The sequence below is a fragment of the Rhineura floridana genome, chromosome 10 (genome assembly GCF_030035675.1).
Source record: "Rhineura floridana isolate rRhiFlo1 chromosome 10, rRhiFlo1.hap2, whole genome shotgun sequence".
NCBI lineage: Eukaryota > Metazoa > Chordata > Lepidosauria > Squamata > Rhineuridae > Rhineura > Rhineura floridana.
This window is the reverse complement of record NC_084489.1, coordinates 79,823,195-79,849,520: the sequence shown is the minus strand read 5'-3', so window position 1 is coordinate 79,849,520 and position 26,326 is coordinate 79,823,195. Positions and strand designations below refer to the sequence as shown.

Genomic DNA, 26,326 nt, shown 5'->3' with positions numbered 1-26,326 from the left:
AGGAAAGCTCCCATTGTGACTGGTACGTATGGGGACCCTGACTCCAGTGGGGACCATGGGGGGGGGGGTTAACACATAATTTGCATTGGTCAGCCAGCAATCAAGCAACTGAGTAATTCTCAAGAACTTTAAGAACAACCAGCCAATCATAAATAACGAATAAAAAAGCAGGCTGCCTGGCATCTACTCAAGCAGTTACCATTCTAGGAGGTGAGAGAGGAAGACGGAGGGAGCACATACACACTTCATATTTATATAGCTCTTGCAGTGTTCAAAACATTTCAGTGCATATGCCGTCACAGTAATCCTAACAGCCCTGTAAAGTAGGCCAGTGCTGTTGCTATTGCAGATGGGAAGGCTGGGACTAAATACCTAAGGCCAGGTAGTGAACTAATGGCTGAGAGGGGTATTGAACCTGCAGCATAAATGGTTTTTGGGAGCAAAGCAATACTGACATTGACCCACCCACCCCTGCACTGTCTTCTTAAATTGATGTTCTGAGAAAATAAGCTGGAGGTCAGAGGTGCAGAGAATTCTCAATTATTTGAACAATAAATACTTACAAAATTCCTTTCTTCCTCCAACTCCGGGTACGTTTTCTCCATTAAACTTGATGCCAACACTGTAGTAGCAGCTGCCAGAAACCTTTTTTCATGTGCCATGACTAAAACCAGCCCAAACTGAGCAATTCAGTGTTCTTTCTATGACAATGTTCATTACCCAGCCCTTTTTCTCATGGGCGCTGGCTGGATACAGCACACAACAAAGAAAGCCACACACATACACAAAGTACACAAATGATTAAAGTACTTGTTTCAGTTACACACTGTGCTACAACAAAGATCCACAACATAACAGTTATATGTTTATGGCTCAGTGGTTGTCTAAACAAATGTCAGGGGAGAAAGAACCAGAGTAAAGATGCTTCCCCATGTCCAGAAGCTCAGCTACACAAACAGGGGTCTTCCAAAACCCCTTGCTAGACTCCCCTCTCTCTCTCTCTCTCTCTCTCTCTCTCTCTCTCTCTCTCTCTCTCTCTCTCAGAGCGTCCATTCCCACAAGCCTCATCTCAAACCCAGCAGAGGTTTCTAGTCCCTCTGCTGGACTTGGATGCAGCTCAGCCCTTAGTTCAAATATTCTCGGTAGTGCAATACATATCTTTGCTGCAAGGGTTCCTCTCTAGTGAAGGACAGGAGATACATCTCCCTGATTCTTCTGCCACCAAGGAACCTACCCACATCCCTTTTACTCCTGAAAGAACTTAAATCATGCACTATTCCATCACCAGTCCCATGGAGATTAACTAAAATATCCTCCCCTCCAAAAAAAAGCCACACATTTCACTCCAATAGAACCCAGACTAAATTCCTCCAAACTTATCCTCACAAAGACAAGCCCAACCATATTCCACCAGCCAAATGTTGCCAGAAACCTCTCACCCCCAAACCCAGCTTTGCTTTCAAGAATCCAGCTTTTGGATTTTAGCAGACATTTAATCAGCAAAAATCAGCAAGCAAGGCTCTTTGTGGCCTGGAGCTGAACATGCTTTATCTATTTATTGATGCAGATCAAACCCTCGTTTAAGGGCCAGCTGGAGAGGCCAGTTCAAAAGCCTCAATGGCCATTTCCCCACATCACACACTAAGCTAAGCCATACCTTAGTGCAAATGCACACACCTGCTGGCTCCAAGGAGGAAACTGCAACCACTCTGCTCCCTAAGCTTTTTCGGTCAGTGTGGCACAGCAGCTAAACCAAAGTTTGGCTTAGTGCGTCATCCAAACCAAGGATTGTGGTGAAGATCGCTACTTTTGTTCTATGGCAACAGGTTATGGTTAAGGAGGATACTTTTATGACAACCCCTGGTTCAGATGATACACTAAGCCAAACTTTGGCTCAGCTACAGTCCTGCACTACCCTAAGAAGTGCATTAAGGACACTTCCAGCGCCCAGCAATTGCTTTTTCCTGATGCGCCATTAAATAGTTTTCCAGGTCTGGGCACAAAGCATATTTGAGGGGAAACACTATTATCATATACCCATGTTCCCCAATACACTGCCTGTACACAACACCAGGCCGTCAGCCTTCTTTGACTGGCCTGTTAAAGATCTGCCTTCTCCCACCCTTGCATCTCTATTACCCCCTCCCTTTCTCTGCTGCTCCTAATGGTACTGGCTCTGCAGGTCCAGATGCTACATTTGCTGAGAACTCTACACGTGCCAGTGTGCAGGATGTCATAAGATAGCCCCATGGACGATAAATCAGGGATGATGTGGCTGGCCAACAAATCAGGGACATTTCCATATGTCCATGAGAATCAAGACGTCTTCTTGAAATAGTTATTAAATAATCCAGCCCCATATGACTGCAAAGAAGCACTCTCCTTCTGTTGACATTTTATCAGCATCAGGCCAAGATGAAGCCTACCCAGCTTGTGATCCACCATGCTGAACACAGTCCACCAGCCACACACACACCACTTTGGTCTGGCCTGCCAGGTGTTTGACTGGGCCAGATAGGCTGAAATATCAGGATATTTAATTTGATCCTGATGGGCCTGCCCAGTATAACTGGCAGTGGGCTGCATTTGGCTTGGTAGGTCACGAATTGTTCAGGTGTTCCCTTGTGTTGTTGATTGAAAGCTTCCCATCCTCTCGGCCATCACACGAGCTCCACCGCCTCCTGCTCCCCTCCGTTCTCCTGGTGGACCATGCAGCCCACTTTGTTGTTGAAGAGACGTGACAGGCTTCCCTTCTGAGAACGCCTGCCCTGGATAGACCTCTCTTTCAAGCGCCGCTTATTCCTCTTGCAGATCTGCCGTATGTTCCAGATCCTTAGCGTGCCATCGTGGGAAGCTGTGTACAATAATTCATTGTGAATCTGGAACAACAGGGCCATACTTAAAGGCTGCAGGGGACAGCTTGGAATCATAATAATGGCAACTCAGCACAAAAGCAAAGAGACAGCTTTTATTTATTTTTTTGCCTAACACATTTGTAGGGCAGGGTATTATCCCTCCTGCGTGTTGGTTATGGAGACAGAAAGGCACTGTGGTTTTAGACTAAAAGGATTTTAGACTCCAGGTTTCAGACTAAAACCTGGAGCGGATTCCACTGCCACCACTAACACGGAGCCACCAGCCACCACTAACACGGAGCCACCAGCCACCACTGCTGCCTCCTTTATTACTACACTGTAGTCCCTTTTCTTAAACCTGATCTACACGTACAGCACGATGAGGTGGAAATGAGGTGCAGACTGAACTATGCTATTTCAGCCTTCAGGAGAAGGGGGGGAAACCACGATTTTCAATGCTCCCCTATGTAAAACAAAAACAAAACCTCCCTACAAATGGAAAACTAAGACAACAGGGAGATGGCTGGACTAACTTTTCTCTCTGATGCACTAACTTTTTTAAATTGCAGGATGGTGTCTTTATTTTGTTATTTTTTTCAACTTGGATAGGATTCAGAAATGATAGTAATGATATTCCCCCCACCAACAACCTTGACAGTCCAACATCCTACTACCTCAGTCTGCTACCTCATTCTCCCACACATGTAGACTAAGTTTTTAATATGTTGTTTAATATGCTTTTAATGTTTTTTTAAAACATTTTTTTCTAAACAATGTTTTTAACCCTTTTTATTTAAAAAGTTTTCAAAGCTTTTCTAAAGAGTGTTTTTAAAGTTGTTTTGTTTTAATGAATTTTAAGGTCTGTTTTTATGATGTTTTAAAGTGTTTTTACTGCTTTTGTTTGCCACCCTGGGCTCCTGCTGGGAGGAAGAGCGGGATATAAATAAAATAATAAATGAAAAATAAATGAAAATAAGTTGCAACTCTGTAAGATCCAGAGCTCAGGACTGGCTCGAATTAAGCGCTACGGCCACCCCAAGCACACCAGTCATAGATAGCATGCAAGGTCAGGATTGCCAAGGCTTGTACATGGATGCTCTCTGCAGACTGAATGAAAACAGGAATTCTGCCCTTCAACAAACTCAAGACTTCAGTACTATGGGGCCTTAAAGTGTTTGTTTCCTTTCTTTCATCCTCCTCCTCACAGCAAGCCCCTTGCACAGTTCCACAACACTGCCCTAAATACTTTTAGCTCCTCTTACTGGAGTATAATGAATGCATGGTATGCAAGCACACAAATGCTGCTCACTATGACTTCACTCCATTCCTAGTATTAATAGAGCTTAAGCGTCTCTCTCTCTCATACATACAACTGGTGGACAAGACATCCACAACATTGCAGGGAGAAGATCTGTACATGTCTATATTGAGACGTACGTATATATATTTTAGGACCCACCCTATTTTGTGATTTTACATTGTTTTTAATTGTTTTTAATGCTGTATTTTAAAATTGTTGTAACCTGCCCTGGGACCTTTAGGTGAAGGGCAGGTAATTGACTGATTGATTAAAATAATAATAATTAATAATGATAATAATTAATAAATAATAATAATAATAAAGTACAGCTGAAGGCAGAACACAAAGCATGAAATGCTCCTCTTATGCCTCCAAAGTGTGACATGATGACAGGCAAGAAAGCGTGGCAAACAGAATGAACCAAGTCTAGCAGTGAAGACCTACTCAGTAAATATTACTGCTCAGAATCAGACCATAGTGTTCAATGGGATGGACACCCAGATCGGTGCAGCCTGAGTCAGTGCAAAACCAGCTCTAAAACCAACAGTGACAGCAGATAGGCAAGTAATTTTTAACAAAAGCTCGTGTTTCAAATGCAACAAAACCTGAAGAGACATCATTATCTTGGCCTCCAGGCTCACTCCTCCTACAGGAGACATCTAAAAAAAAATCAAAGGGCTCCTGACTCAGCCCACTTCATGCAGCACAAAACAACAGAGGTTTTGTCCTGGAGCTGCTCACTGCCCTGTGCCTATTTTGGCTCACGGATGTGAGTGGTAACAGAAGAACTCAGGCAATGCCTCCTTTGTTGTTCACTCTGATGGAAACACAGGCTAGAGCCCTTGGCCTTCATCCTGAGCAGCGGTCAGTGCATAATAATGAGAGGGCTCTGGTAAAGAGGCTGCTCCTGTTTATATAGGGAATGAATTTATTTATTTATTTATTTATTTCCATTTCTATACCGCCCTTAGCCAATGGCTCTCTGGGCGGTTCACAGCAAGGAATAAAATACAATACAGTAAAATAAAAATCAGATAAAATCACTAAAAACATACAACATTGAGCATTTAACAACTTAATATAGAATAACTTAACAATAAACAGTAAACATTAAAATGCCTGGGAGAATAAAAAGGTTTTCACCTGGCGCCGAAAAGATAGAAGAGTAGGCGCCAGGCGCACCTCATCAGGAAGACTGTTACATAATTCAGGGGCCACCACTGAAAAAAATGAAGGAGTTAAAGAGCTCCTTGTCTGCAAATTGGCTCACTGAGAACCTGTGGATTGGGGTTATAGTAAGGATCCAGGTAGGAAGTCCAAGGGGGCTGGCTTGAACCCCCCAGGTTACTAGTTGCCTATTCATAAGCAACAGCCAATCATCTGGCTGGTTATTGTGAATCAGCCTAGGACTGATGCCCTATGAATGGGTCTAAAATGTATTTTAAAGCCTTCTAAGCAAATCAGCTTCATTGGGTAGCCTTGGGTTCCATTGGTAAGGAAACAAAATCCAGCACTACACATCAATCTAGCAATAAATAAATACATAATAAATAAAATAAATAAACACAGGAAACTATATTATAAACAGTCAGGAGACTGGTCCATCTAGCTCAGTATTATCTAGACCAGAGGTAGCCAACATAGTGCCCTCCAGATGTTGTTGTACTACAACTCCCATCAGCCCCAGCCAGCATGGCTAATGATGAAGGATGATGGGAGTTGCACCTTGTTGGCTATCCCTGGTCTAGACCAACTGGAAAGGACTTTCCAGGGTTTCAGACAGTTCTTTTCCAGTCACACTTGGAGATGCCAGGGACTGAACCTGGAAACTTTGGCATGCAAAGCAAATGCTCTACCACAGTACTACAACCCAAGCTATCATTAACAGCTAACGGAGAGAAGCTTGTAAAAGAAGTTCATCAAACCCACAGAGCTGCAGCCAAATGCTTCCCAGCTGTAGTGTATGAGGCTCACCTGGATGCAGTTAATAACAAGCTTGTGACCTCGAAACACTCTTTGCAGGATGCCAGTCTTTGTATTAAAAGCTCGAGCACAGGCATCGCCACTGCCTGTAAACACTGCAAGAAACAAAGAAAACAAAAAGGATGGGGAACTTTTCCACAATAACTTGTTTTGTTTATTAAAATGTTTCTAATCTGCCATTTTGAATCAAAAGGATCTACCGTAGGGTCGCCAAGTTTCTGGCCTGAGACTGATCCTGTATCTTTAGGAGAAGAGAGAGTCAGCCAAGTACAGGTGTTCTTGCAACAGTGTGATGGGAAAAACCACAAGGTGCAATTCTCCCTTTACCCTGCACAACTTTTAAAGATACAGAAGATCTCTTGGAGGCCAGGCACGGAAACCAAGAGGTCTTCTATATCTTTAAAAGTTGTGCAGGGGGGGAAAGGGAGAATTCCACCTTGTGGTTTTTCCCATTACGGAGTTGCAAGAACACCTGCACTTGTCTGACTCTCTCTTCTCTTAAAGATATAGGATCAGGATCAGGCCAGGAACCTGGCAACCCTAATATACCGGGTAGCCAGCAAAGATAAGATACAAAATACACAAGAAAAGGCAACATATTATGTATTTTTTCCCATTCTATCAGAACATTAACAATAGGGATACTTTTTTGAGGAACAGCAGCACAGAACTAACAACATAAACCTAACCATGTCTACTCAGAAGTAAGTCCTACTGAATTCAGTGGGGTCCACTCCTGGTTTAAGATTACAGTTTATAAAGTGAATGAGAAGAACAAAGAAGTGGGCATGAGGGAAGTTATTCCTTTGGAAATTATTTTTAGTTATCTGGGGCTGCAATCCAATACATGTCTACTCAAGCTGATTGGGTTCAATGGGACTTACTCCCAGACAAGTGTGCATTGGATTGCAGCCTCAGTTGATCTGATCTGAGGGTAGGGTAGAATATAGCTCTCAATAAAAAATACTACATGTTGAGTGAGTTATGATATATTTTCTCGTTTTATCCTCACAACAGTCTTGCAAGGTAGGCTGGAACACCCTAGGTGCTCTCAATGAAATTCATGAGGAGGGGAAATGGAACCCAGTCTTCTCATCTCCTTTACTACTCAACTTTTCACTTTCTAAATTTACCAATCCTCACAAAAAATGGAAATTAACTGGCACTTGCAAAAAAAAACCCCTTATAATTTATGTCATAAATTATACATTTTAGTCAAAACTAAATACCATATATATCCATGTAATTTTCTTTCCTATCTGTTAGGCACAAAGAGCAAATATACCACTAGATGTAACACAAACAATGAATCACTTAGCAAGCAGAATAAGATTTTCTTTTCTTTCATTAATTGTTTGAATAACAGAGCAAGTCATTTTTAATCTTAGCGTCTTCTTTAAAAGGGGCATTTCCTTATGGAATGTGTTAGGTATTCTTTTTTTTTGCTCAATTAACACAGGGCATTTTCTGTTTTGAAAAGGAGTCCCTGCTTTAGTGACCCCAATTTATTGCCGGTTCATCTGACAAACCAAACCAAGCAATTGTTGCCCTTTACAATCCAGAACAGTTGTAAAGCAGGAAAAGAAAATTCCAAATAATCCAAAATGATGCTGAGCTCATAAGATTTACAGCTACCATACTGCGCTGAGTTCTGATAGCAACAAACCATTAATTTATTTCTGTCTTCTAATCTGGGTGTGAGAACTGAGTCGCCCTTCATAACCTCCCCAAGGCTATTTATACACAGCTGTAATACAACCACTCAAATGTTTGGGCTGGATTTTTTGTTGTTCTCCCAGCTGATTTACCAGGAAGACTGGTAAATATAACTATTGATTTTTAACCAACATTTAAAACTTCTTGTGTTTTGTGATTTTTATGTATTTATTTAATACATAAAATTATGTATTATATGCACCATTAGAATGTACGTGTTTTGGGGAGATACAGCTAGTGGAGGAACAATTATTTAAGTAGAGAAGTGACAGATGAGAAAAGGGTAAACACAGACATGCACAAAGGGTTGTCTCCAGCACTAGCCCAACTCAAAGTAGACCCACTGAAGTTTATTGACATGACTACCTTTGCTTCATTAATTTCATTTGGTCTACTCTGAGTAGTCTAATCAACCCCTATCAAAGCATTCATCTAGAAATGAACTATTTTGAATGGATCTGGGTAGCAGTGAGTTCTGGGCTGCAGAGAGGTGCAGTGGGAGGGGAAGGGCCATAAGGGATGAATTACATGCAACATCCAATTCATCATTAAGCTCCTGTTTTCTGTATCTGAAGCTAAAACATACTGAAATAGCTCAAGACCCATAGCTCAGTGGCAGAGCACATGTTTCGCCTGCAGATGTTCCCAGGTCCAATTGCTGGTATCTCCAGATTCTTGCTTGAACCTCTGGAGCAGCCTTTCCCAACCAGTGTGCCTCCAGATGTTGTTGGACCACAACTCCCATCTTTCCTGACCATTGGCAATGCTGGCTGAGGCTGATGGGAGTTGTGGTCCAACAACATCTGGAGGCACACTGGTTGGGAAAGGCTGCTCTGGAGAGCTGTTGCCAACCACTGTAAACAATACTTAGCTAGATGGATCAAGAGTCCTGACTCGGTATAGGCAGCCCCCTGTGTTCCAATTCGTTCCTGGCTGGCTGCAGTGTTTAGATGACAATACAGAAAGAACATATTACTGCGTCTGTGTTAGAATTGCTTTTAATATGTTTTCTTTAATAATATTTTTAATCCTTTTTTTAAAAAAAGATATTTTTAAAACTTTTTTTAGAATGTTTTTAATGTTGTTTTGTTTTAAGGTATTTTAAGGTTTTTTTATGATGTTTTGAAGTGCTTTTAGCATTTCTGTTTGCCGCCCTGGGCTCCTGCTGGGAGGAAGGGCGGGATATAAATCAAACAATAAATAAATAAATAAATTACTGAAGCGTTTTCAAGCCTGCAACTTTTCAGCTCAGGCTGGTAAGGGTAGACGACTCCTATCTGTAATAGCACGGGACACTTTTTGGTATGGTCAGCTCAGGTTGACCAGCACCATCTCTGACCTTTCAACTCCTGCATGTCCTCTCTTAAGAGAAATCGCGTCAGCTGGGCTGTGCATCCAAAATACAGCAGGGTTTGTGTAAGTGTGAATAATGTCTGAAAGAGTATAAAATGTGGGTGTATGTAGAAAAAAAGGCATGCAAAGCCAGTAACTCCTCTGAGAATATTTATTCCTTTATGTCCAGTTACCAAGTTTTTTTATAAAAAAAAAATCAGAGAGCAGGAAAACAGCCCAAGTTTGCCAACTGTCAGGATGATTTTGTGCCATCTGGAAGCATTTATTCCTTAAACGCAAAGGCCTGGTCTGCTGCTCAGAAGGAAAGAGAGTGACTATCTGGATGAACAGCTGACTGTTGCCTTCAACGAAAGAGGAGGGAATTCAAGGGACAATACAAAAGACCCAGCTCAGAATACCTCTGAATACCTCTACATTTACAGCCTGAGATTGCTTTTAAGTACCCCAACATTCAACATTTAATGTGGAGGAAAAACATACACAATTTGCAGTGTGGCTGTGTAGCTTAACATTTGGGGCCAGAAAGGGAAGAGCCCAATTTACTATTTGTTTATTGTTTATAGCCAATGGCCATTACATATTTGGCCTTTCACTGATTGCAGCTATGCCAAGGACATGATCTGCCAGGAACTCCTCTGTAGAAGGCCCATTGCAAAGAATGACTCCATTTCTAAAGCGGCCATTTGGGCAGTCTGAGTGTGAGGAGGAAGAAAGCTGCCAGCAAGATTCCTTGCCACCAACACCCAACATGCTCTTTACCTACCCAGCACCTGACAAGGTTTCTGTCCTTCAAGGGGCAGAGTCCTCTCTCTGCAGACCAGAACTGTGGACTACTTGGATCTGTTCTAAAGAGTTTTACTTTATTTGTTTTTATTTGTTTGTTATTTAAAAATTAAACTCTACTTTTTACCATCTGGGTCCCAAAGTGGCTTGCAAAACAAAAAGCATACATAATTAAACATTAGAGGATTAAAACATCAGACCAGCATTCATGGTGCAGTGGGCTCCTGAAATAAAACTGTGTTAACCAGGCATCTGAAACTTAGCAAGGATGGTGCTTGCCTGATTTCTACTGGGAGGGAGTTCCAAAAGTTTGGGCCCTCTACACTCTAGGTACAGCTCTGTGTTGACACACATGTTTCTGTTGTGGCAACATCTGAAATGCTTCTGGGAGGTAGTTTTGGCTTTTCTGGTAGTACAGAATTTCCTCAAGTGCCTGGAAAAGTGGTTTGACCAGAGACCATGGCAAGACACAAAAAATGAGCTTTAAAACAAGAACCACTGCTAAGTTTTTGAAAAGCAGTCACTCATTCACAACCTACATATCAAACAGGATATTTAATCTATACCCTACTCACCACCTCTCTGGACTTTTACTTCTGAATTAGCTTTCAATTATTTAGGGATGCAGCTCTGCAATATCAGTCAGCCACCTCTTTACTGTTTGCAGCCTATTTATTAATTTATTTATTGAAGCTGTTTATATAGCACTTAACAGCTGGTATAGCACAGTGGGGAGGAGAGCCTGGCTGGGAGTCCAGAGTCTGTGAGTTCAAATCCCTGCTCCTGTCACCTGGGTGTAAAAGGGCAGCTAAAGATCACCCCCACAGTGAGTGGCTCAGGGGTTACGTGTCTCGCCACCTGTGCAGCCGTGGGCAAGCTGCATAGTTCCAAGGAGCCCAGTTGCCCCCCAGCTGGCAGTTGCGGACAAGGAAGGGGCTGGCTTGTGCAGCTGTGGCAAGCTGAGCAGGCCCTAGCCAGCTGGGGAGGACTAGCCTCAGAGGGAGGCAATGGGAAACCCCCTCTGAATACCGCTTACCAGGAAATCCCTATTCATAGGGTCGCCATAAGTCAGGATCGACTTGAAGGCAGTCCATTTTCATATAGCGCTTAATCACAGCATTTCTAAGTAGTACCATTACAACCTCTGTGGCGAGTACAACATCAATTTCACTGGCGTGGCCAAATATAATTGTGTCTTCAACCCTAGCAGAGTGTGCCATGCAAGCGAAACGGCAAAAGGGATGACAGGAAAGCAAGATCTGATCTAGGGTGGGTGGCACTCTTTTTAAAAGGAGCTCAGGCATACAAGGACATCTGCTCAGCTGTGAGAAAAGATGGGATATAAATGCAATAAATAAATAAAATGTTGCTGGCTGACTTTATAAAAGAAGGAGAGTAGCTATGGAACAGCTTATCACAGGGTCTCTCCAGACAATTGGTTTATGATGCAACAAATGGACAGTTATGACACAATACTGGTCTGCTGTAAGGAGAATATAGACGTAATGGTTATTCTTGGACTAACACGTCCACCTCTAGTAGACAAGATGAGAAAGGATAGCAGGGGGATCTGTTGGAACTCACATATCCCAGCATGGTATTTCAAAGTGCTGACGGTGTGCTTGTGAGCTTTGAATGTCCGGACTCGCTCCCCAGTATCAGCCAACCAGCATTTCACCGTCCTGTCTGCACTTCCTGAATACAACCGTCGGTTCACAAGCTAAGAGGGGGAAAGGAAATAAATATCACTTTCATGACTGCGTATCATTGGAAACAGTTGCCATCTTCAGCCCCATCTTCCTCCTGCTAAAAAAAAAGAAAAGAAATGTTGCAAACAATGACCACAACGTTGAAAGCTGCACAGCTTTTGGAGCTATAACATAGACCTCTGATCTTATGTTCTGCACGCAGCCAGGACTCCCAGTGGGGCTTCAGATCGCTTTGAGATGTCAAAGAGGAACAGATGAAATAACTCTCACTCTGCTAGGATAATTAGAAGCAGATCCTTTAAAGCTAGTGCAGCTTCATCCCTTTGTAACAGCAGATTCAGAAGTTGTATTTAGTAATCCAGAAGATGCAATATGGATTAGGGCTAGGGAAGTGTAATTCAGTGGTTAATACATACAAGAACTGGTACTCCCCAGTTCATAAGGCACCTCAGCCATGAACTCAGTAGGTGGCCCTGGGCAAGCCACTTTCAGCCTTATCAGCAAGATACTACATTTATATGCCATTTTTCTTCTGTAGAATTCAAGATGCCATAAGATTCCCAGGAAGTCTCCATTCAGGCAGTGAACAGACCCACATCTGCCTAGGATCAGCAACATGGCTGCATCATGTGCCTCCACACACTGGGAACAGTAGGGCAAGGGCAAAGAGATCTATTGTTTGTTCGTTTTAAAATACTTATAGTAATACTGAGTAAAACTTTCTCAAGATGGCTCACATAGTAACAATTTAAAATTACAACTTCGGAAGTAATAGAATTAAAATATGCAATACAATTTCTACCAAAAAAACACACGTATTAATAAACTAGTGATACTAAAAAGTACTTACCCTGCCCAGAATATAAAATACATTTCAGCAAATCATCAACTAATAGGACCACCATAAAAAAGAAAATATCACTCATGCATAGGCCACCCAAAACAAATAGGTCTTCAACAGCCCTCACAAACGACTGGAGAGTGGTAGCTTTCTGAAGGGCAGCTGGGAATGAATTGCCATGTTGTGGAGCCACCACAGAAAAGCCCCTCTCCTCCATACCTACCAATTTCACCAACTGTGGTGGCAGGCAAACAAGAAAGGCCTCTGTAGGTTATGAACATACATTATTGATTACTAATTATAGTAATGTATGTCAATTGCTTAAACACTCCGAAGTGCTCTAATGTGCCTATTATTAAAACATGTAATTTGGGAGGTCACAAACATTCTCTGCTATGATCACCCTTTGTTATACAGATGGATGAGGCACAAATACAGACTCATTGTCACGTGCATGTGAAAAACAAGTGAACATAAGAACACAAAAAGACTCATGCCAGATCAGACCAAAGGCCCATCTAGCATCCAGTTTCCTTTCATGGCCAACCAGATCCTTACGGGAAGCCTCAAAGCCAGATAATGGCTACATCTGGTCCTCAGGAAAAAAACCAGAGGCATAAAGAATCTCTTCTGATATGCTTCTAATGTAAAAGGCAGTGGAGCAGAGATACTAACATATGGCTGACTTGAGTAAGCCTGAGCTGGAGAAGCAATTCAGAATAAGAAACAACCAAATTATATGTTTTTACCTAACATTAATCAGTTTTTAAAATATAGTGCCAGTTAGAAAACTTGAAGAAGCTGTACACCTCATTATGAATGCCTTGCATTGTAAATTTGTCCTACTATTTGGTATTTTCAGCTATTTTCCTCTACAGAAAACATACATGGACAAAAAAAGTTAACATTCTCAGTTTGGTACAGGTTCCCTCCCCCCTCTCCATCCTGATGAAGGAATGCTTGCTTCCAGAAGAGATCCATTATTTTAAATAAAAAAATGTTTCATGCAACCTCCCACAACATTCATTTGGCTAATGGAATGGAAAAAACAACTGCAGCCTTAGGCTTAAGGTATCCTATATCGTGAGGCACATTCCAAGTACATTAAAGGAAAGCCTATACAAAATCTCTGCTTCATTTATGTCAAGATAAAATAAAGTGGTCAATCAGTGCAAAGCATGCTTTTAATTTCTTTCATTAGAAAGACAGGCATGCCTTTCATCGACAAGGGCAGAGATTAATTTTGCATGATTAGGAAGGGAGGGGAGGGAAGGAGCCCTTTCAACCATAGTTGTCCCAAATATGTCCAAACCCCAACAATGTCTGTTTTTTTAAAAAAATAGCTGGGGAGACACAAATCCCAATTATAATCTGCCTGTGGCTTGAAGAAGGAGCAACGGCTTTGTTGCTGTGTTTTTCTTGGCTGGCTTTGTTCACTCTGGCTGATTTCCCAACAGAGCGGCTGCTGGAGAAAAGCACAGAAGATCACAGAAAACAAGGAATACAATGGACTCATACCACTCTGGGCATATCTGCAGGGTGACAACTGCCTATACTCCAAAAAGAGCAGTAACTGCCATCATGAAGCTAGCTGTAACCCATGAAGCTCAAATGGGTCCGACGATGGCCACTTCTGCCGTTTGGGGAGCGGGAGAAGCAGCCAGCATGGAAGTGTATGCCCTTTACGCCAGGGATGGGAAACATCTGTGGCCCTCCAGAACTTGGTAGGCCCCAACTCCAATCAGTCCAGCATGACCAATGGTCAGGAATGGTAGGAGTTGTAGCACAGCAGCACCTGGAAGGCCACCCGCTCCACACCCTACTTTACACCAGTCAAGTGGAGTTTGAAGCCCTTCGCTGAATGGTGCTTAGAGTATCTTCATATCCCAAAGAGAGGAAAAATCTGGTGGAAGTTCATGTGACAAACTTCTAAGTCATATTGACAATACTACATGGGGTAACTCCCGGCACTTGCATCACTCTGTCCCATTATACATGGAGGAATCCATTTAATTTCCATCTGCCCAGAGCAACTTTTCCTTCCACCTTTCCCTGGCCAGGTTCCCATAGACATGCTCTAGAGCAGGGCTGGGAAACCTTTTTAGCTCAATGGGTCAAATCTTTATCTCCCCCCAACCCTGTGGACCAACTTTGACAGGCAGACCAACCTTGACATGATGTCAAGTGGTCCCACCCACCTGTCAAAGTTGTCCAGTGAAGTAGGGGTATGCTTTGCCAATGTGTTCCCTGCAGGGAATGCACTGGTGAAGCAGCAGTCAGCAGGACTGGGCTCAGTCTCTGCTCACCAGCTGATAAGCAGAGAGTTCAATCCTGCTGTCTGCAGAGGTCTGCTTCGCCAGTGTGTTCCCTGTAGGGAACTCATTGGTGAAGCGGCACCCAACAGGATTGAACCCCACCCATCAGCTGATGTCACCCAGTGATGTCAGCTGATTGACAGGTGGGTGTGGTTTGGAGGGGAATGGTCTTGCGGGCAAAATTGGACCCGCTGGTGGGCCAAGATTGTCCTGTGGGCCAGAGGTTCCCCACCCCATTCTATGGAATCACATAACCAGGACAACACCATTCACATGACTGATTCAATCCTGGAAAGCTTAAACCGACATCTACTTGTTTTCACTATAGGAGAAGCATTCACAGTAATAAAAGCTTATAAGACAAGATTCAGCCAATTATCTCAACCTTATATGGATGCATCTTCCTGCATTGAACTAGTGGCAATTTCTTCCAGATCAATATCTTGCTAGATTATCCACTCACACTGACCTGTGTAAAATGCAGACAAGGAAAGTCTTTGCACTTTATTTATTGTTGCCCTAACCTTTCTCCAAGGAGATCACTGTGTCAATTTATCCCTACAACAATCTTGTGAGGTAGGTCTAACAGACTTATGGCCAGTTCACCAAGACATGCGCCTCATTTAGCTACTAAATACCATGACCTAATGAGCACAGCTGAATGTGTGAAATCACTCCACTGAAAGACAAAACACTGTCAACACAAGGTAACAGAGTTCTTTGTTTAGTAATTGATCTGGGACAACCCCCGCACATGAAGAAATTGTCAAATGATGCTGCATTCACAGAGTGAATTCACTGAGTAGTGACGTGCAGGCGCTTGTGAACCAGCTCAGTAATTTTTTCAAGGCTGTTCAGTGAGCTTCATTGCTGAGCAGGATTTCAAGCTGGATTTACCGTGTCCAAGGTAGTATGTACCCTGCCATGACTATCTCTGCTTGCCTGAAAACCATTAACCCTGAAGAGACCCGTTTTGGTGGATGACACAGGATGTTTATAGTGATTAATTTATCTCCCTCTTCAACTTTGTGTGGCCCCTTCTCTTGCAATTATATAAATGCCGCTTTTAGGAGTCTGTATGGTTTTTCCCAGCTTCCCACATGGATTATTTCCCAGTTACATTTTTCAGTGGTTACCACTAGGGATGTAACTAACAGTTTCAGTTCTCTTCACTTCTCTCCATTTCTCATGTGTCTAATATTAAATTCAGTTCTCCACATTTCTGCAGCAATTTGAGATTTTTTTAAAAAAACCCTCATGAATATTCTTCAGCATTTTAGTGCGTTTCTCCTGATGGATGCATTTTTGTACGCCGCTTTGACTAATGTACACATTTTTGCAAGCTTCTCCTAATACATTTCTGTATGTTATTTTTCACCACTACATTCATTTTGTGCACATTTTCCCCTAATCTAGGCATTTTTGTAAATATTGCTTGGCTGGAGAACTGCCTCACAACATTCAGGTAAGTGTGAAATGCGAAGGATGGCTGTGTTTCGGTCCTTGTATTGTTTTGGAAAGTGTGAATTTGATAAACTGAGTTAAGCCAATGGTCTATCTAGCACAGTAATGTCTACTCTTGTTGCATCCCCAGGCGAGGTCCTTCCCAGGACTGCTGCCTTTTGCAGCAGATATCAAACATCAGACCTAGGACCTTATGTATGAAAAGCCTATTGCACCACCACTGAACAGTTGCTCCTCCTCAACATAAAGAAAGTAATGGAGCCCTTTCCAAGAAAACCCAGAGCAGTTGACAGATATGCTTTGTGTACACCAAAGAAATCTGCAACAGAACTGCTCAGAAGATCCTTCTCCCCACAGGTCACAGGGATGTGTTCCACTCACAGTCAAATGAAGAACACCATTCTTTTCTTTGCCTTGGAGTTGTTCATTTCATCTCATTTGTGTACACAAATTCACTGTTGCTTTCGTTTCCCCAAATCTCTGTACACATCTACTACATGTACTACGGTGGTTCCATTCCTTTCTTTCCGACAGGCATCAACAGGTAGCATTGGGGGAGGAGGTTTCAGACCCTTGGCCTCTCAATTGTGGTGTGCCACAGGGCTCTATCCTCTCTCCCATGCTATTTAATATCTATATGAAGCCGCTGGGGACAATCATCAGGAGATTTGGGCTGCAGTGTCACCAATATGCGGATGACACTCAGCTCTATCTCTCGTTTAAATCTTCACCAGAGTCTGCTGTGGAGACCATGTCCGAGTGCCTGGAATCCGTGAGTGGATGGATGGGAAGGAACAGGCTGAAGTTGAATCCTGATAAGACTGAGGTGCTACTCGTGGGAGACAAGGGAAGGCTAGGAGATGTTGACCTGGTGTTCGACGGGGTGAAATTGCCCCTGAAGGACCAGGTCCGCAGCCTTGGGGTTGTTCTTGATTCCAAGCTGTCCATGGAGGCTCAGATTTCGGCAGTGAGCCGGGCAGCTTGGTATCAATTACACCTCATTCGTAGACTGCAGCCCTACCTTCCTGCTCATCAGCTCCCACTGGTGGTACATGCCCTGGTCACCTCTCGGTTGGATTACTGTAATGCGCTCTACGTGGGGTTACCCTTGAAAACGGTCCGGAAATTACAACTTATACAAAATGCTGCGGCTCGACTACTTACAAACTGTTGCCGCCGGGAACACATCACCCCAGTGTTGTTCGACCTACACTGGCTCCCAGTTATTTTCCGGGCCCAATTCAAGGTGTTGGTATTAACCTTTAAATCCCTATACGGTCTCGGCCCAGTTTATCTGATGGAGCGCCTCCAGCGCCACCAACCATGCCACCCAACAAGATCAGCCACACAGGACCTTCTCTCAATCCCGCCAACTAAAACAGCTAGGTTGGCGGGGACAAGAGAGAGGGGATTTTCAGTGGCGGCCCCCACTCTCTGGAACTCCCTCCCGTATGACCTTCGACATGCCCCTTCCCTGAATGTATTCCGCCAAGCTTTGAAGACCTGGCTCTTCAGACAGGCCTTTGGGACTTACGGGGAGGGTTAAATTTTTACGACCAATAGCCTACTACTCTGTACTGGAACTGTTTTATTGTTTTATTGTTATATTGTATTTTATGATGTATTTTATTATGATGTAATGTATTGTTGTTAAATTGTACGTCGCCTAGAGTGGCCATTGGCCAGATAGGCGACCCACAAATTAAATTATTATTATTATTATTATCTATGTGGAGCAATTCAGCAATCTATCAGCGAAGCCCTCATTGAAACACATGGCACTGGATAAGTTAACAGCCAGCACTTGGACCAATTCCTTACAGTAATTCTCTTGCTATAGTAATTATTTATCCACGCTGGCTTCCTATATTGTTTTCTCTTCCCAACAAATGCAACCCTAGGTAGTTGTCTGTCTGCTCCAAGCTGCAATGCTGGCCTTAGTATAAACACTGGCTGTGTTCACAGATATCACTAAGTCGTGGTTAGCTTTAACCAGGGTTTATTCATGAGTCATCTCAAATATGAGCAAGCACACTGTGGCATGTTTCTCCAAAGCTTGGTTTGTTGTCCAGCTGTTCATCCTTTGTGCCTCTGTAAGTTGGCAAGCATCTGGGATGGGGTGGCCAAACCATGGTTAAGCAAGGCTACTGGGTTCCAATCTAATGCCAAAACAATCTACAGTTTGTAAGCAAACAATAAACCATGGTTTCACATTATTGCTTGCTACCAGAAAACAAACCATGGTTAGTCTGCTCGGCTGGGCTGACATTTAAACAAACCACTCTTTGACTAAACAAACCATTGCTTAGTATTATGTGCAAACTAGGCCATTATCAGTCTCTTACCTCTAGGCAAATGACAGATCCTTGATGCTCTTTGAACACTCTCAGCTGCTCACCAGTCACAATATTCCAAGTCCGAATGGTGTAATCAGTGCTGCCTGAAAAGAGCTCCCTGTTTGGAGCATCAAGTATAAGACATAAGACGGCCCCAGTATGTCCCAGCAGGGTCTGGTGACAGCGCCCACTTGACACCCACCAGACCTTGACAGTGCAGTCCGTGCTCCCTGTCACCAGGAAGTCCCTGCTCAGTTTCTCCTCCTCTTCCTCTTCCTCTTCTGAATCCTCAAGGACATCCTTTGCAGAGTAGAGAGCCAATGTTAGAACACAGTTGCGGTGGCCTCGGAACTCCTGGATTGCCTTCTCCTTATCCACACTCCAGCAACGTGCTGTCCTGTCATAGGAGCCACTAAAGAGATAATCCTTGAAAACCAGGATCCTGTTGAAAAAATAACCACATGTCAAAACACTCCTCTATCATCCTTGCTTAATTAAAAAAAAGTTTGAAAGGACTCAGTAGGGGATGGCCCATACCAAAAGCATCCACAACAGCAGCTATAGGAACCCTGTGAGGAAGTAGAGTCTACATTCAGCCTTCAACAGCATCTCTTCCATTGCTAAATTACTTTCACCATTAGCCATTGTAATGTTTATGTTGACCTGCCTTGCTTAGCACAAAATCATTGCTCCTTGTCCTGTTTACGATTGCTTCTTGCCCTGTTTATGGTGGCTATCAGTTGTTCCTATTCTTTTTAAAAATGGTTTAAACATTTAAATACTATTGGTGTGTACACACTCACAAAAAATATACACTGCCATCTCTGTCTGAAGTTGTTTTCAGTTCGTTCTCCCTACCTTTATAGCATTTGTGTTTTAGTTCTGGACACCACACTTTAAGAAGGATGCAGACAAACTGGAACAGGTTCAGAGGAAGGCAACACGGATGATTAAGGGATTAGAAACAACGCCCTATTAGGAGAGACTGAAAGAACTGGGCATGTTTAGCCTTGAGAAGAGAAGACTGAGGGGTGATAGGATAGCACTCTTCAAGTACTTGGAAAGTTGTCACACAGAGGAGGGCCAGGATTTCTTCTCAATCACCCCAGAGTGCAGGACACAGGATAATGGGCTCAAGTTGCAGGAAGCCTGATTTTGACTGAACATCAGAGCAGTACAACAGCTGAACTGTTAAAGCAGTACAACAATGGAATTAATTACCTAAGGCGGTGGTGGGCTCTCCAACACTGGAGGCCTTCAAGAGGAAGCTAAACAGCCACCCATTGGGGATGCTTTAAATGGATTCCTGCACTGAGCAGTGGGTTGGATTCAATGGCCTTGTAAGCCCCATCCATTTTTATTCTGTGATTCTATGAGCCTTAGAATATAATTCTGTGCATGTTTATTTAGAAGTAGGTCCCACTGGATTTAAATAGGGCTTCCTTTCAGGTAAATAAAATTGCAACCTTAGTCATCCTTGTAGCTTTCCTCTCACTCTTTTTAATTGAACTCTGTTGAATTGTGGTATGCAGAATTAAGCATAACAGCCTACATGAATATTGTGCTTGTTTCTTGAATTTGTGAGGCTTTTTTCCAGGAGCTTCTATATTTCCAAATTAGCAAATTGGGGTCAGGAAAAAATTGTGGGGCAACTAAACCTTACCAACTCATAACTATGCATACCAGCCACAGTTTCCTACACAAATTATGGTGCCAGCATATAAATTGGAAGTTAGAGCACCTGGCTACAAAGCAATGTGAACCCTATAATGGGGTATTCTATCAACTCACCATAGCCAAACACCACAGATTACCAACTCCAAAGAGGATATAGTATCTAGGGTTGCCAGGTTCCTGGCCTGAGACTGATCCTGTATCTTTAGGAGAAGAGAGAGTCAGCCAAGTGCAGGTGTTCTTGCAACTCTGTAATGGGAAAAACCACAAGGTGGAATTCTCCCTTCCCCCTGCACAACTTTTAAAGATAGAGAAGATCTCTTGGAGGCCGGGCCTGGCAACCAAGAGGTCTTCTGTATCTTTAAAAGTTATGCAGGGGTGAAAGAGAGAATTCCACCTTGTGGTTTTTCCCATTACAGAGTTGCAAGAACACCTGCACTTGGCTGACTCTCTCTTCTCCTAAAGATACAGGATCAGTCTCAGGCCAGGAACCTGGCGACCCTAATAGTATCTCTAGGAAGAGTTTACAAGTGGTCATCTATATCTAGCCAATGTTGCCATAGAAAGTTTGATTAATAAAAAAATGGCAGCAGACACCAAAAAAGATCACTCTTTTGCTTACACATAAAATACACATTTAGTATAACTAAACAAGGTCTGGCTGTAAGCTTCTCTGGGGGTAATCAACAGCAGGGCAAAATTTCAAAGTTTTAAATACAGCTTTAGCTGTATCCTTTTACCACTGAGAAGTATACTTAACACAATGCTTTTTAATCTCTTTATCAGGTGCATCTGTTGCCAATTTCATTCCCAGCAGTGGATTCGGTTCAGTTCCTCCTTGCTCTTCTGCTGGTCTCTTGTCCCTAGGCTGTAGCTGTGTCAGCATTTCTTGCTAGAACAACTAATCACACAGCCAAGGAACATTTAGACAATCCATTTGTGCAGTACAAAAGGAGAAGGGAAACTACTAATTTTAAAAAGAAAAGAATTAAAAGTAAGAGTGGAGAACTTGAGGAGAAAACAACTAGTGTCAAATTACAGATGGCAAGGGGTGGGGACAGTGGGGGAAAACCTATACAATTCTAAACAAAGACTCTGTGGAACCTACCTGTTCACAATGGACGTGTGCCCTCGGTAAACAGCCAGGCACTGACCTGTCATCACATCCCATTTTCTAATTGTGTGATCTGCACTACATGTAAAGGCAGCTTCATTTTCTAAGTGGCAAAAGGTGATGTAGCTTTCATGCCCTAGGAAAAACATAAAAGTGATCAGTAAGAATTTACCGAAAACTACAAAAAGAGATTATTTGTTGTTGTTTAACAGGGATGGGGAATTTGCAGCCCTCCAGATGCTGTTGGGCTTCAGCTCCAATCAGCCCCAGGCAATATGGCCAATGGTCAGGGATGATGTGAGTTGAACTCCAGCAACATCTGGAGAACCACAGGTTCCCTAACCCTGATGTTATAACAGGAGTGGCTTTATTGCACTCTCAAATGTGATGGCCATCACAGAACTGAAAGAACTCTTAGGATATGTTTGCACTAAAAGGTTGTATCAGTTTTATATTAGTCTGCCATGGCCTCCCTAGAAGAATTCCCAGGAAGTGTAGTTAAGCGTCAGTGCCTGGAATTCTCTGCAGATCCCTAACCAGCCAAACTACCTCACTGCAGTAACCTGGATTGCCTGGAAAGGGAGAATGTTTACAAAGCCTGTTTTAAATCTGTGATATAAATAGTCTGTATTTAGGGTTTTTTTCTTAAAGAGGAGTTCTATAATCACAACGGCAACTGCTCTCCTTTTTTAAAAAAAAAATACTGTCCAATGCAGGTGTGAGGAACCTTTGGCCCTCCAGATGTTGCTGCGACCCTATCTTCCTATACATCTGCTCCCACGGGTAATACATGCTCTGGTCTCCTCTCGATTAGACTACTGTAATGCGCTCTACGTGGGGTTACCCTTGAAGACGGTCTGGAAACTCCAGCTGGTATAGAATGCGGCGGCACGCTTAATAAAGCAGAGCCGTCGCCGGGACCATATCACCCCAGTGTTGATCGAGCTACACTGGCTGCCAGTTGTATACCGGGCCCAATTCAAGGTGTTGGTATTAACCTTTAAAACCCTATACGGTTCCGGCCCAGTTTATCTGAAGGAACGCCTCCAGTATCATCAAATATGCCGCCAAACAAGATCAGCCTCTCAAGACCTTCTCTCAGTCCCACCAGTGAAAACAGCTAGGCTGGTGCAGACCAGGGAGAGGGCTTTTTCGATCGTGGCTCCCACCCTTTGGAATTTGCTTCCCTTTGACCTTCAGCATGCCCCCTCCCTGATGACTTTTCGCCGAGTCCTAAAGACCTGGCTTTTCAGGCAGGCCTACGGGATCTCCGGGGTGGGTTAGGTTTTATACTGTACTAGTGTAGGATGGTTTAGATGATTTGATATTATATTGTGATTGTTATGTATATGTGGATATTGTATTTTATATTGTGTACGTTGCCCAGAGTGTCCGTTAAGTCGGACAGATGGGCGACTAATAAATAAAAGTTTATTATTATTATTATCCCTGGCATTGGCCATGCTTGCTAGAGCTGATAGAAGTTGTAGTTCAGCAATATCTGGAGGGGCAAAGTTTCCCCACACCTGATCTAATGAAAACCTACCACAACACTCTGTCTCAAAATTCACACACTAGCAACCCAGTGTCTCAAAATTCACCAGTGGTGCAGGTAGATAATTTTAGACTCCGGACTGAGTGGAGTCATGGGGATGTGGGAGGCTTTCTTTAGATAGTAGTTTATATTACTTCACTGGGTTTGGGGTCTCTGCTGCTCATTTGGCTGAGTGTAGCCCTGGGAGTCTGCCTACAGAGATCAATTGGACCTGCTTCCAAGCAAATCCTGCTATTAACATTCTCTACATGAAAGGAATGTGTGGGAAGAATGCAATCTCTATTAAAAGGTGACTAATAGTTTATACTTTGGAAATTCAAGCTTCTTTTGACTCAAGAAAAGGAAGGCTTTTGTTATTTCAATTAGGGTTTTTAAAGTTCACAAGTTCCTTGTTTAATAGGTACTTCCTTCTACACAGTTGGCTTCCACATTTTTTAATAATTTTGAGGTAAATCTGTGGGAACTGTATTTAAAGTAGTATCTCTCATTCTGAAGATGAACACAATCTAAGAGTGGCCAATCAAGCTGTTTCCATCAGCCCTTATATTGATTCAGCTACAAATAAACAAACAAACCTGTTCAGTGAAACAGATTTTTCGGCAGACTGAGGTCACATCCACACCATAAATTTCAAGTGTATTTAAAACACATGGCTTCCCCCAAAGAATCCTGGGAACTGTACTTTACCCTTCACAGAGCTATACATCACAGCACCCTTAACAGTTCCCAGGATTCTTGGGTGGGGGAGATGTGCTTTAAACTGCAAATTGCCTCACAACAACTTTTGTGTGTGTGTTGTACAGATATACATATATTGCTAGAGATCAGTGGGTGTACCCATGCTGGATTTGTAAAGCAAGTGTGTGTTCATTCAGAAAAGGTTTAAAAGAATAGAAAAGTTCTCAAATATTTTCAGAAAATGTCATGACCAGGGGAGTTGAATTGCTGATGGTCTATCTACTAGGTGCCTGTGAAATTCACACAGCCACAACTCACATGACAATTACACTTAAAACTGTAGCGCTACCTGGTGAAAGAATCAGCAGCAGCTAAATATTGTTGTCAGGTTGCTGAGAAAACAATCTCCGCCAGGGAAGTAATATTTGGAGGAAAGGCATCCGGATCCATTGCAACAAATGAAAAAGAACAACACATGGATCACACAAATTTTAAGAAGATAAGTCTAGAAAGTCCCTCATGCATCAGAAAATGGAGATGAAACTTTACATTAATGGAGTCTTGAATTTTACAAAATGAAATTACATGCTAGTCACGGAAACAAGTACCTTTCAACGTCCAGACTGACCAAAGGAAGGCAGTGGGGAAGCACGCAAACAATGTCATCTCAGAACTGAGGGTCTGAAGATACAGTATAAGAATCCATGCCCAGTGCCAACATAATCCCCATAGTCTCATTCCTCTAAGTTTATCTTTTCTCTGTATATTTCTCCCCAGAACTATCAATCTATGGATTTCAATCATAGAGTTGGAAGGGATCTCCTCCAAGGCCATCTACTTCAACCCCCTGATGATGCAAGAAACCCACTCCTGTGGAACCCCTAATACATGGCCATCCAGCCTCTGCTTAAAAACTTCTAGGAAGGGACAGTTCACCGTCTTCTGAGGCATCTCCTAGTTTAACCTAAGATTATCCTGTGTGTTGCATTCAATCACACTGAATTAATGGTGCATTGTCCCCTATCTCCAGAGTCCTCTCTTCCTCTCTCTCCTTGGCATAGATCAGGGCTGGGGAACCTGTGGCCCTCCAGATGTTGTTGGACTCCATCTCCCATCAGCCCCAGCCAGCATGGCCAATGGACAGGGTGATGGGAGTTGGAGTCCAACAACATCTGGAGGGCACAGGTTCCCCAGCCCTGGTGTAGATAATACAGTCTTGTGCTTTTGCTCTGTATAACTCTGTTTATAGAGAGAGCGGTGTGCCTGGCATCTTCACTATACAGTTTTTGGCGACTACTAAAGACACACCTCTCTACCATGGCATTTGACACTTGTGGTGTCTGTTTTCAGGATCCACCCTATTCCTTTGTCTGTTTTAATTGTTTTTAAAATTGAATTTTAAACTGTTGTAATCCACCCTGGGACCTGCTGGCGAAGGATGGATGGTAGTAGTAGTAGTAGTAGTAATAATAATAATTCATAACAACAGACTTGTTACAAAACCAAACCCTGTAGCCTGAAACATATATATTATTCCCCTCTTGCACCCCCTTTCTCTTGCATCTCCCTAGCACTGAAATGTCTTTCCCCCAACATCCCACTTTCTTCCTTCATTACTACATTCAAGTGCCTCTTTAATGCACCTTTTACTCTGACTTTTCCTGATTTGCCCACCCTTCTATTTTTAAGGAGTAAAGCACCAATGCTTGTAACAAGCAATCTGAACCAGTGGGTGGGTGAGTGCAATAGACAGAAAGGCAACCTAATCTTCCTTCGCTCATTTTTTCTTTAGTAACCACTTGTTTGTTTCTGAGGTTTTACTTCCTTCCTCTTCTTAGATAGTGTGTGTGTGTTAACCTCATGACTTCATAATGACCACATATATGTACGCAGAGTGGCTTTATTTCCCAGGAGAACAAACCTTACATTTGTTTATTCTTGCAACCACCAGTCTTACCAGACTATTCATTTCTGCACTCCGCTGCTACATACTGTATACCAAATTCCAGTACTTTTTACCTTTCCTTTTTCCACAAATGTATCTTGCACTCCACCAATGTATCTAGATTAGAATTTAAAACCAATTTTTGCAGATTATCATAATTCTGCCTTTGGAACCCCATGAGGCCTTGCTTTTTGAGCGTCGTTTGAAGACACCTTGCAAGGAATCTACAATGACATAAACTTTCATATGTAAAGGCTGCACTCTTAGGAGTCTGACAAAGCAACCGCATTGCCGCTGGCCAGGTCTACTGCAGGCCACCACAACCACACAAACATTAATACCTTTTGACTAGACTTTGGAAGGGGCTATACCCCATACACAAGATAAGCGGCAAAGGGCGTGTTTACCCTACCTTGAAAGTGGGCCCGGCACTGGCTGTCGGCAGTGCTCCAGAGCCGTGCAGTGCCATCTTCACTACCTGTCAGCAGCCACTGCCCATCTGGACTGAGGCTCAGCCAATTGATGCCTCCCTGGTGATCAGTGCAAACTTTCAGTGCTGAACTACTACTCCCCATCCTGCAGTTTCCGCTACAAGTCAGCAGCTGGTTTGGAAAGTCTCATAAATTCTGAGACGTACGAGCATGAGGCACGGGCCTTACAACAGTTGGCTGCATCAAGCCAACATCAAGGGTCATTTTTGGTGCA

The 26,326-nt window shown here is 42.9% G+C and overlaps 1 protein-coding gene and 1 long non-coding RNA gene across 3 annotated transcripts; one reads left to right on the top strand and one right to left on the bottom strand.

The window, feature by feature from the left end:
* Window positions 1–790: 790 nt before the first annotated feature.
* Window positions 791–26,326, bottom strand: WDR86 (WD repeat domain 86). 2 transcript variants are annotated; one of them, XM_061587214.1, is made up of 6 exons: window positions 26,034–26,321; window positions 21,438–21,579; window positions 18,665–19,097; window positions 11,575–11,710; window positions 6,130–6,233; window positions 791–2,879 (listed from the first exon to the last, which is right to left on the bottom strand). In XM_061587214.1, the coding sequence occupies exons 1-6, from the start codon at window positions 26,194–26,196 to the stop codon at window positions 2,661–2,663; spliced, it is 1,197 nt and encodes a 398-aa protein (XP_061443198.1). In that variant the 5' UTR covers window positions 26,197–26,321; the 3' UTR covers window positions 791–2,660. The 2 variants fall into 2 exon arrangements, with proteins under 2 accessions (XP_061443198.1, XP_061443200.1); XM_061587216.1 differs by having other exon boundaries at window positions 2,744–2,854; window positions 26,034–26,326.
* LOC133365395 (uncharacterized) lies at window positions 4,230–10,119 on the top strand. Its single transcript, XR_009758202.1, has 2 exons — window positions 4,230–4,288; window positions 9,771–10,119. It is a non-coding gene; the product is annotated as an uncharacterized LOC133365395 (long non-coding RNA).

Bases quoted from the DNA above. Each gene is read 5' to 3' on its own strand.
- WDR86 (XM_061587214.1), bottom strand. From the start codon at position 26,196: ATGGGGAGTAGTAGTTCAGCACTGAAAGTTTGCACTGATCACCAGGGA. The intron at 21,580-26,033 runs GTAGGGTAAACA...TGTTTTTCCTAG, and splicing joins GTGCCGGGCCCACTTTCAAG to GGCATGAAAGCTACATCACC. The intron at 19,098-21,437 runs GTAGGTTCCACA...TTTTTTCAACAG, and splicing joins CACACGTCCATTGTGAACAG to GATCCTGGTTTTCAAGGATT.